The sequence below is a fragment of the Cibotium barometz genome, chromosome 24, assembly GCF_041138505.1.
Source record: "Cibotium barometz isolate CiBa-2024 chromosome 24, ASM4113850v1, whole genome shotgun sequence".
Taxonomy (NCBI): Eukaryota; Viridiplantae; Streptophyta; class Polypodiopsida; order Cyatheales; family Cibotiaceae; genus Cibotium; species Cibotium barometz.
The window spans coordinates 43,160,907-43,171,855 of record NC_141069.1 but is presented as its reverse complement, the minus strand read 5'-3'; the positions used below and the strand labels follow the sequence as shown (position 1 = coordinate 43,171,855).

The 10,949-nt window shown below is 43.7% G+C and overlaps 1 protein-coding gene across 1 annotated transcript; it reads right to left on the bottom strand.

The window, feature by feature from the left end:
• Positions 1–3,021: 3,021 nt before the first annotated feature.
• Positions 3,022–10,776, bottom strand: LOC147625332 (alpha-1,2-galactosyltransferase-like). Its single transcript, XM_086818653.1, has 5 exons — positions 9,334–10,776; positions 8,892–8,924; positions 8,710–8,800; positions 8,337–8,600; positions 3,022–8,255 (listed from the first exon to the last, which is right to left on the bottom strand). The coding sequence occupies exons 1-5, from the start codon at positions 9,892–9,894 to the stop codon at positions 8,104–8,106; spliced, it is 1,101 nt and encodes a 366-aa protein (XP_086674779.1). The 5' UTR covers positions 9,895–10,776; the 3' UTR covers positions 3,022–8,103.
• Positions 10,777–10,949: the final 173 nt, after the last annotated feature.

The following is a 10,949-nucleotide window of genomic DNA, read 5'->3' as shown; positions in this document are numbered from 1 at the left end:
GCACCAAAGAAATGATTGATTCTCCCCATCCACATTATTGAAAGTTGCATAATACACAAGGGCTTTGCTCGATTGCCCAACTTAAGTGGATGCCCATTGCATATATCTATTCATACATAAAAGTGGGAAATTGTTATATCAATGGGGCCTATGGTGATGCATAATGTGAAATGCTCTTAGGCTAGAGGAGGAGAAGATTTCCTAATGCATGAAAAGTGTGAACAAATTGACAAAGGGAAAAAAAGGTTACACATTAATAGGAAAAACTTACCCTAAAAGAAAAGTATCGCAAAAAAAAACCTTGTTTAATTAAGAAAAGTTTCTAAAATAAGGAAGAAAACTAATAGGTTGGAATTGCCCAAAAAAGTACAAAATCATTACATAAAAACTTTTGATGTAACCACCTCCTAATTCATCCACATCAATTATGGTCAAGATGTAGTATCCATCTAAGAGGAGCTTCATGGAGATTAAAAGTAATATGGAAAGGTCTATGCTAGTCTTGCATCGCACGGTGCTATGGAAACCATTAACAAAACTAGTAAATGTGAGAGTTGTATGATGGCTACTATGGCATAATGGATTTATGCAATCTATAATTGTAATTACAAGACAAGAAAGCATGGAGGTTCACAATATTGATTACCATTTGCCTCATGAAGATGCTCTTGGATGACCATGTAGAGTGTCACATATATGAGAATGTTCATGATCATTAGACCATGACATCAACAAAAACTACTGGTTGATATCTTAGAGCTTAAAACTCCAAGGATGCATAAAACACACACTATCCCTTGCATAAAAAAACTTCATAAAAGAATCTCCCAAGTTGCAAACAGTGGAACTGTCTTCTCTTAAGTGAGAATTTCAAGATTACCCTAAATCTAAGTAAAGAATAAAAGAATCATGCATAATGTATCCAAAAATTACAATTTCAATGTTTATTATATTCAAACACTTAAGACAATAACACTACTTTCTCCAAAAGCAACATAAGAGCTATAATTGTTAGGATAGATAGGAGAGCTAAAACATTAAAAACTAAATGACTAAATTTCACCCCCATGGATTTGGTGCGTAGTAGATCTTTTAATTACAATATTACCTAGATGCTATGGATATTGTACTCCATGCACAAGCCTTAATTAGCATCCAACTAAAACCGTGCATCCAATAGAATCTTACATGCACCCAAACCCAAAATAATTGATCTCTAATTTTCTAGAGACTATTTTAAGAATGAATAATTGTCTCATAGATGAAGAGACTATTTTAAGGTAATTCAACCAAAAAACCATGGCCAAAAGTTGATAATTTTCTCATAGATGAAGACTATTTTAAGAATGAACAATTCAACTAAAATAAACCATAAAGCATGGTACGCGGAAGAAAATTTATTCATTGAGGACTAGATCATCCATGGTACAGTTTTCCATGCACTAACCAACCTACATGCAAGGCAAACCAAAATAAGTACAATCACAATATATGTGAATATATGTGAAGGGTGCAGGTTGAAATTAGTGACTTTTTCTTTAGAGGGTATGGGAAATGCTTTAGGAGAAAAAAGAAGCATTTTAGGGAAAAAAGTTTTTGGATTAGTTAATGGTCTCCAACACCCACGAGAATGAGGACCCACCAAAGTGCAAAGGAAAGCTCCACGAGCCTCGGGACTAAGTATCACGGGGTCTTAAAGACCCTTGTCAAGTGGAATCAATGGATGGCATTGATCAAAATCGCGACACCTTTTTTGGACCATCGAATAAAGTAAACTAGGCCAAGTAAACTAGTTCGAGTAAACTACGGGTGAAAGGCAGAGAATATAATGGCTTGAAACCACACGGATTTGTTACTTGAAGGTATAGTGTAGTGGTAAGATGTTTCCAATGGTAAGTAACCCAAGGTCTCGAGTTCAAATCCTCTTTTGCACATAACAATCTTGCTCGAAAATTTTCTAAGTCCCAAACTCAAATCTTCATGATGTAAACTACGAAATAAACTATGATTTGTTGAGTAAACTAGGAAGTAAACTATGCCCACTTAGTAAACTAGGAAGTAAACTATGCCCGTTTAGTAAACTAGGAAGTAAACTAAGATCGCTTAGTAGCCTAGTTTACTTTATCCGACGGCCCAAAAAAGGCATCGTGATTTTGATCAATGCCATCCATTTTTACCACCTGGCAAGGGTCTTTAAGACCCCGTAGCACTTAGTCCTGAGGTTCCATGAGCGTTTATGACAAGTAGAGAAATAATTGACGTGTAGGGTAAAGAGGCTAGTTATAAGATTGGGAGGTTTATTAGTGGGCCAATGGGGGCCTGAAAGGTAGTGAAATAGTTTGCAAGAGGACTACTAGTAGGCCCTCCTATTGGTGGTCCACCACCTAAAATGCTTCCTCCTTAAAACATCATTAGTTCACAAAGGACCCAAAATAAGTCCAGATTCCCCCTGATGCTGTGTAATTAGCCATGGGGATGATTCTATCGTATTTGTAATGCGGCTAGTGGCTCACATTGTGGCCAGAGGTTCTCTTCGATTATCTTAATAACGTTGTGCCATTTTGAGAGACACACAGAGAGATGAATGCTGAGCTGTGTGCTTTTGCCTATGAGAAAATGCCATGTTGATTGATTGTAATCGTTGATTGTGAGGAGAGCGGTTGTGTGATTTGTGTATCCGGAGGGTCGCATACGGATATGAAAGGGGACAACCTCCTAGGTGGTCGACTGTGTAAAGGGAGGCGTAGCCTGTATGAGTTGTGAACACAGAGACCGTGAGAGAGAGAGAGAGAGAGAGAGAGAGAGAGAGAGAGAGTAGACTCAGTAGCATCAAGATGGCCCCAGGCCGAGTTTTGATGGCATTGAAGAACGCGACTGCATAGGAGGCGCAAATCAGAGAGCGAGCTTGTGCTGCTGAGAGAAGGCTGCCGTCATCATCATCGTGGTGCCGCAACAGCTTTGAAGGATACAAGTGAGACATGTGTACTTTAGTTATCACAAGGTCTTGTAAGGTTGAAAACCTTTTTTTTAAAAGAAAGGATAAATTTATTATTAATATCGTTTAATTAAAAAAAAGAGGTAACACCTGTTATTAACAGGCTAGGGACTGATGATTAAGCGTTTAGCAGAGTCCAATAGCTCAGAACTTAAAAGGGCCAGTGAGTACTTTTAGCTCTACTACAAACACTTGTTCCTTCCATTCAAGGCGTTGCATATGAGGGCACCGTCGAAAGATGAGTTAATTTCGGGCCAGCCAGATCTGTTGCAGGACTGTGTATCTGACCCACGGCCAAATGCTGGCTAATGCTGGATTAAAAAAAGTGACATCCCAAAGCAAAGCGTGCTTCCATGTAAACTAATCTTGTGTGCCCTGCTTTCTAGCCACTTCCTTGTTCCTCTACATAGAGCTTGAGCTGTTGGGCATGCCTAAACGATGTGAAACGGATCCTCCCTATGGGTGTTACAGAATGGACACATCAGGGCCCAGGTAGTGAGTCTGTCTCTTGTAGGGAGCTTGAGATGCAGGAGCCTCTAGAGGAAGACATTGACTCACAGAGACGGCATTGCAGACCATATTGCCACCGTACGTCGGACCCAGGTTCCAATAGAACTCGGAGATTTCCATCGGTGAGCGAGGCATCCAAACCAGTGCGTCTGGGGCATGTACAGATCAGCTCCTTTCAATTCTAGAAGCGGTTTCCCCTTGTTGGTGGCCCAATTGGCGATCCAGTTTTCATCTTTTAGGCACAAAGCAGTTGGCAAAGGAAACAGGAGTGCATCTGCAGCAACTTGTAGGGTAGCAAGAGCGGGAGGAGAAAGACCAAAACGTCGGGCAATAATATCCCATTCTAACTGTGAAGAAACAGGACTTTTCCAGCCCTATTTTCTGGTTTTTTTTATTTTTTGTTTTTTTGGGCTTTTTTGTCTTAGCTGCTGGCCTACACCTTTATGGTGACCGACGAGCACCCCCCTCTACTATAAATAGCATTGCCCATACCTCATCATGCAGTGTACCACTTCATCGCCATATCAGGTACCATCTGGCCGCCTACAAGCAGAGGCTATCATCTGTGTTTTCCTTTGCTGGTCCAGGCCGCCTGCTTCGGGGCTCACATCAGCCAACAGCAGGCTGTATTCTGGCGCTTGCATCAGGCCTACATCAGCTCACATCTGCGTTTCATCTCAGCACATGCCAACACCTACATCAGAGCATATATCAGCGTTTATACATCAGCTTACATCAGCGTTTTGCTTCAGCAGACACCTGCGTTTTGCTGCAGCTCACATCAGCCACATCTGCGCTTACATCAGGCTTACGTCAGGATTTATATCAGCGTTTATCTCAGCCTTCTTCAACTCATACATCAGGGCTCACATCCACCATATCTTGTGCGTTTTGGCACAGCCCTTGGGACAGCAGCCCTCTCTGCTACTTCGGGACAGCAGCCGTCTCTGCTTCAGGTACGCAGCACCCGTGTCGCCAGAGCTTGCACCACTTGGGACGGCAGCCCTCTCTGCTCCAGGTACGCAGCACCCGTGTCATCAGAGACTGCACCACCATCATCGTCTTCGACGTTACCTTTTTTCCGCTGCCACTATCACCTCGAAGTGCTATGCCTCACATCAACGCGAGCCTTTGTCATCGACCATGCTTCAGCTCCGACGTCCTTCTCTGCTTCTGCACTGGTCTTCTTTTTGCTCAGAGTCACCTCTCATATGAGGGCTCTTGTACATATCTGCACTCACCTTTTTATATATATTCACTCACATATTTCATGGTGTGGTTTTACTCTAATCTCTCGTATATCGAGTCCTTCCGTCCTTTTGCCCTCACACCAACCATTGGGTTGTTCTGCTATCCCAAAGATCATTCCATGTCTGCACACCCTTTTTGTGGAGTTTTTGGGTCTAGTTGATATCCCGCAATGCTTGTGGCTTGCCATTTTCCATGTTGCACACCAACCACCAGATGCTCTCGTCCAGTGCCCCGTCGCTCGTGAGAGGACGTTGGCCTTTCCACTGTAAACTGGTGAAGAGCTCCTGTCACCCAGCCACCAGCCCATTCACGAGAGTTGATTGCTTGACTGTACACTTGCCTCTTGAAGCGATCCTATGTTTCTAAGACAGGTTTGGCCATTGCCCAGGAAGGCCTAAGGCATTCTGAATAAAATATCTAGTGATTACTCCCAATGGGCACGTTGTTTCAATCCTTTGTAGCCATTTGAGTGTGAGAGTTTTAGAGTTCACTTGGAGGTTATTGATTCCCAAGCCTCCTTTCTACTTGGGGGAGCAAACTTGTGCCCATGGGATTGAGAGTGAGAGTTTCAATCCTCTGTAGCCATTTGAGTGTGAGAGTTTTAGAGTTCACTTGGAGGTTACTGATTCCCAAGCCTCCTTTCTACTTGGGGGAGCAAACTTGTGCCCATGGGATTGCACGCCAACTCTGTCCCTCGGCTCTGCTCCACAGGAAGTCACAAAAAATTTATTGATTTTGGCCTAGTCCGTATTAGTGAGGGCACAATAAGAGGCAAGATATGTCGTATAAGATAGCAACACATGTTTGAGCACCACCAGACGCCCAGCAAAAGACAGAGACGCTTTACTCCAATGTGTCATTTTGCCTTGTAGTCGAGGGAGGAACCAGTCAAACCTTTGATTGCTGCTGATGTCTGTGCCAATGGGGCAACCCAGCAGCCTAAATGGAGTCCCGTGGGGTATCCATTTAAAGTCATATTTGAGGTCCCACATTTGTCTATCTCCTCTGTCCAACAGCAGGGCCTCAACTTTAGCAGTGCTATTCAGCGAACCGGACAGTTGACAAAATTCATCCACTACCTACAGGAACGCATCAATGTTAGTCTCTTCATACACCAGAATAGAGCTGTTATCATCAACGAAGAATTGGGTGGTCATTCCCTGCTCTCCTTCCGGGATGGGAAGACCTTTAATAAGTCCTCTCTCCTGAAAGTAGCGAACATTCGGGAAGACCTTTAATAAGTCCTCTCTCCTAAAAGTAGCAAACATTAGCCAACAGTGGCTTTGTGACTGTAGCAAAAAGGAGTGAGGCAAGGGGGCATCCCTGCCGAACTGATCTCTACAAGGCATACTCTCCTACTACCATCCCATTGATTATGATTTCTGCATTGCCATTGATCAACAAGGCACGAACCATCCCAATCAAGGCTCGTCCAAATCCCATCTTCTCTAAAACAGCTGGCATGAAATCACATCTGACTCTGTCATATGCTTTATCCAGATCAAGATTGAGGAGCATATACGGTTGGAGGGATAATGCGTAGTCAATTCCACACTGTTTGGGGTCTATCACCCGGGGTAAAATGAATTTTATTCTGAGAGCAATGGCCTCTGCAAACACCTTGAATGAGGTGTTCAGCTTTGTGAGCGGGTGCCATTCCCCTACTGTCAGCCTATGAACTCTCTTTGGGATGAGTTTAATGTGCCCTCGGTTGACCTCCGAGGATAACTCCTCTCTTTGGTATGCTTCATTAATCATTGCACATAAGTCGGTCTTAATCAGCTGCCAGAAGTGCCAGTAGAATTCTATGGTAGTCCATCTGGACCAGATGTCTTGCAGCATATCTTAGTTCATCCTCAGTGAACCCTATTCAAGACTGTTAGAGAGGATCAATCGATTGAAGCAGTTATCCTTGACAGGAAGTTATCCAATCGCTCGGGTACCCACTCTCTAAAGGCGGTGTCACTCCACTAATGGCTGATAGATGAGAAGTTAAGAGAGAGGCTATCTCATTCTCATCTTCAGTGAGAGACCCATCTGATTTCATTAGTCTCCTTCGATATGCCAACCTCTGCCCCTTTTCACCTAGAGGCAGCAAGAGCCCAAGGTGGGACCAAGATAGATGGGACAGATGCAACAAATTTCTGTAAAAAACATGGCAAAGCCCAGGCCCGGGTCGGAAGAGCCAGACTCTCCCTGGCAGAACAACCTTACCCAAGCAGTGCAACAGGAGGGCCCTGACGAGATCAGCACTACCTTGATTAGTAATCTTGACAGTTAGAGAAAGGTTGAAAACCTTTGGGGCACATTAAGAGTAAATAAATGAATAAATGGGTTGAGAATAAACAATAGAAAAAGTAAGGATCAGAAGGATTTATGTGGAGCAATTCTGAGGATTTGGGGCTGCAGTCTCAGAACAAAGAGGGAGGGAAGGGGCTTTGGGGGCTTTGGGGGGCTTTGGGGGGTTTGGGGAAGGAGGTAGCCAGAGAAACTGGACATCAATGGATATAACAGAGTGCTGTAGAGTGAAGAGCCAATAAGAGGGGGTCAAAAGAGAGGATAAAAGAAGGGTTAGGGATGGGGTCTAGCACAGAATGAGACAAGGATTTGCAAGAATAGGACTAAAATACAGGCTATATTGCAAAAGGGAAGAGTGCGGGGAACCTCTCACGACTGAGAGGCTGAATGCACAACTTATGAGCTGTAGGCAGGGCCAAGAAGGCATGCCACAGGTTTTCAGCAGAAGAAAAGATGCAGGTGGGCTTAATCTTGGTTCTTGTCTACTCGAACCCAAGCTTTCTCCTTGACAAACTTCCTTTAAAACACCATGTACAGCAAAAATTAAGATAAAGACAACTAAGTACATGATGAGGAAGGATACTCATACATGAAGGCATCATACAACCGATGACACTGATACTCTTACTATATAAAAAAAGAATCGTACATGGGTTGGCAAGAAAAATGTGCAACCAACAGATTTACAAGGGACTACTACCAGGTCAAGTTACACCCCGACAGGGGAGGCAGTTTGGTTGACACAACTGGACATTGCCAATCCTGTTAGTGGCTGGTCAAAATTTTTTGCCATGCTTGAAGAGACCAATACCCAATACGACCACCCGCCATGTTCTACATGATACAAACATCTGCTAAGCTCTTCCCACTTTTCATTCAAGCACACACCAGCATGGCAAGACATCAGATCTCTGTCAAGCACCTGATGGCAAAAACTCCAATGTCTGTGACTGAGAAAAAGCCTATACAAGGTTATCCTGCCATATGACAAAGAATAAAGAATTGGTTTTCGTAAACACTGAGTTCAGTAACATCTTCTATATGAAGTGTCATTGATGCGATCCATGGGTGCTCCCCCTCCGGCCCAAGTTTTGAAACATAGTCTCTTCCTCCTGAATGTCCCAAAGTATCTTTTTTATCCAAGTTTTTTTGTCATTTAGTCCAGCCAGATGCACCATAAAATCACCTTTAGAGTAAACCCCTGCAAAAGAACATCAATGCGTGAAAAACCAAAAAAGAATCCCAAAATAGTTGGGATCAAAGATAGTAAAATAATGCCAACCTTGCCACACGGTTTTGGTCAACGTCATCAATCGATGGCCACTTTTCAATGATGGCCGCCACAAGTTAGAATTGAAAACACATTGCATTTCGGGAATCCGAACATGCTGCTTCCGCTCTTCCTCCGGCATATTCCTTATCAAAAACTTCAAAGCATCATTGTCTCCACTTTTTCTTTGACCAAATGACCTAATAAACGAGGTTTGATTCCACCAGAGATCCAGAAACTGCATGCTCCAAGAGGAATTTCGGAAGAAAAACATCCCTAAAAAGTTTCCCAACAAAGTAGGTCACAAGCAGCCATAGAAACCCTTCTTCTAGAAGATACAAAACCAGCTCTAAAACACAGCACTGAACACTGAAGGTGTGTATACCTGCATTTACTCCTGTAACATCCTGTGTAACAATAAAGTCTGGCATCTCATCGAAATTTGTATTTCCAGCTATGGACTCAATTATGTCCTCCTGTAAAACCACAGTAAATTTGGAACTTGTGAGAAGTCTTGACGGCAACATGCAGCCGATGTCTCAAGCAGCTGATGCCATAAGTACTCACCAAAGCAATTGTGGGATTGGTCACAAGCGAATCCTGCAAAAAAGCACACAACTAGCATAAGTCACACCATCACGAATAGGAACTAGAAGGCACAAGCCAACTAAGATAAAAAACCAAAATTTCTTCACTAGGCACAAGTCCAGTGATCATACATGGATGGACCATATGATGCTCAAGACATACTTTAGGAGTGTCTACCAGATATGTAACTAAGATGCTCCCAACATGGTATACTTACCTAGATACCGATTGTCCAACAGATATGTGGCTAAGATGCTGTCAACTTGGCATACTTTACTAAAATGCCCATATGACATATAAATAAGGTTTCCACATGATATTCTTCTCTTCAAGATATTAAAAAACGCTATCATTCTCAGTAAAAATACAACCAGAATGCTTGAATTGATGGGGGTTTTGATAACTTGGCACTACAGCTTACCGCATCGTTCCAAAAGACCCAGTCGTAATGCAGCAGCTGCGTGCGTACGGCCACGATTTTGCTCCAGCTAGGGGGCCTGTGCTGGTTCAGGAGGCCACTGGCATCAATAAACTGGTAGCCATGTCGCTTGGCATAGCTAAGCTTGTTGGGGTTCACCAAATCAGCCAGGCCTTCAAAAGACCGGCCAGGGATACCTTTCCCACCATCTTGGCATGTGACCATGGCAAATTTGAACCTGTTTTGAGCAGCTTTTGTCCCTTCTGCTGGTTTCACATTAAAGCACTGGCGGCCAAGGTAGTTGGCCCTTTCCAGAAGAACCCCGGAGCCATAGATTAGCGTTGCGCTGAGGACCATCACAATGCCCACCAGAAGCACTATAATTTTGAATAACCTTAGCGGCACAGAGGACCACCCCAGTAGGCGATAGTGATCGGGGTCTCCCTTGAAGGAAACCTGCATCCGTAGCATTTCCAGGTCTTCAGGAAGATCCTTGGCGAAAAGGGGGAGCTCGGGCACCTTGGCCGGACGTCGCAGAGGAAACACATCCGGCGAAGTGGGCATGGATGTAAACGGCGTGTCTGGCCTCCCCTGATTATGGTCCCCTGCTAAAATTAGGGTTTCACCTGATGAGATTCCTCTTGCTGAAATGAGATTAGGGTTGCTCGTCTCACTGCTATGATTTGGGTTTCTTGTGGAAATTGAGATAAGGGTGTCTATTTCCTAGTGCTGAAAGAAACGTGTCAAGTCGATCGGAGAATTCCTGCCTCTGCTCCAAGGATTTGTTTCTGCTTCTAGAATTGTCGCCCGCTTTGATGATGAACCCCGGTGAGAACAGAAATCGGGGCTTCTTTTTCCTGCTAGTAGAATTGGGTGATTAGGGTTAATTTCCTAATTAGGGCTTTCTCCGGCTTGAAAACCAACGGGTTTCTTTGATGGTAGGAAAACTAGGGTTTCTGCCTTACGTATCGCATTGATTCAAATCGCCCAAAATGAGAAATGTAGACACGCCGACAGGGTAAATTAGGGTTTATATCAAGCGATCAGAATTTCTCCCGCTCTGCAAAAACATGGAGGGGGGACAGTGAAAATCGCCAACTGGCGATCGATATGTATAATGAAAGTCCTGGATTGTCCACAACAGAAGCGGTAAGAGGGAGGAGGGCAAGAAAACAAGAAGCCGAAGGCACAGCGTAAAGAAAAGACTCTCTCTCTCTCTCTCTCTCTCTCTCTCTCGCTCTTTCTGTCTATGTATATATATATATATACACTCAAATTCCTCTCTTACAGACAGCTAATTTTCTCTCTCAGCCCTTCTCTCACTCTCTCTCTCAAACTCTTAGAACTCCAACACAAGACCCGCGCAACTGTGAATCCGGCCTGCACAAGAAGAAGCCCACACGGAGGAGCTTTTGATTCAAACCAGCAGAAACTGCGAGGAAAGCCTCGTTTCTTGAACTTTCTTCTGAGTTGTACCGTCCTTTCCTTTTGTTGTCGAGTCAAGGAGCCGTTATCCCAAGATCACACAAGTTCTGTTCGCACGTGTCCAGCATCCATCGGCCCTGGCTCAATTCGTGTTTGTTCTGCTATGGGCCCAATTCATGCATCATGTTAGTGTA

Coding starts and splice junctions, on each gene's coding strand:
- LOC147625332 (XM_086818653.1), bottom strand. CDS start 9,894: ATGCCCACTTCGCCGGATGTGTTTCCTCTGCGACGTCCGGCCAAGGTG. Junction 8,801..8,891: donor CCAATCCCACAATTGCTTTG/GTGAGTACTTAT, acceptor GTGGTTTTACAG/GAGGACATAATTGAGTCCAT. Junction 8,601..8,709: donor TGTTACAGGAGTAAATGCAG/GTATACACACCT, acceptor GAAACTTTTTAG/GGATGTTTTTCTTCCGAAAT.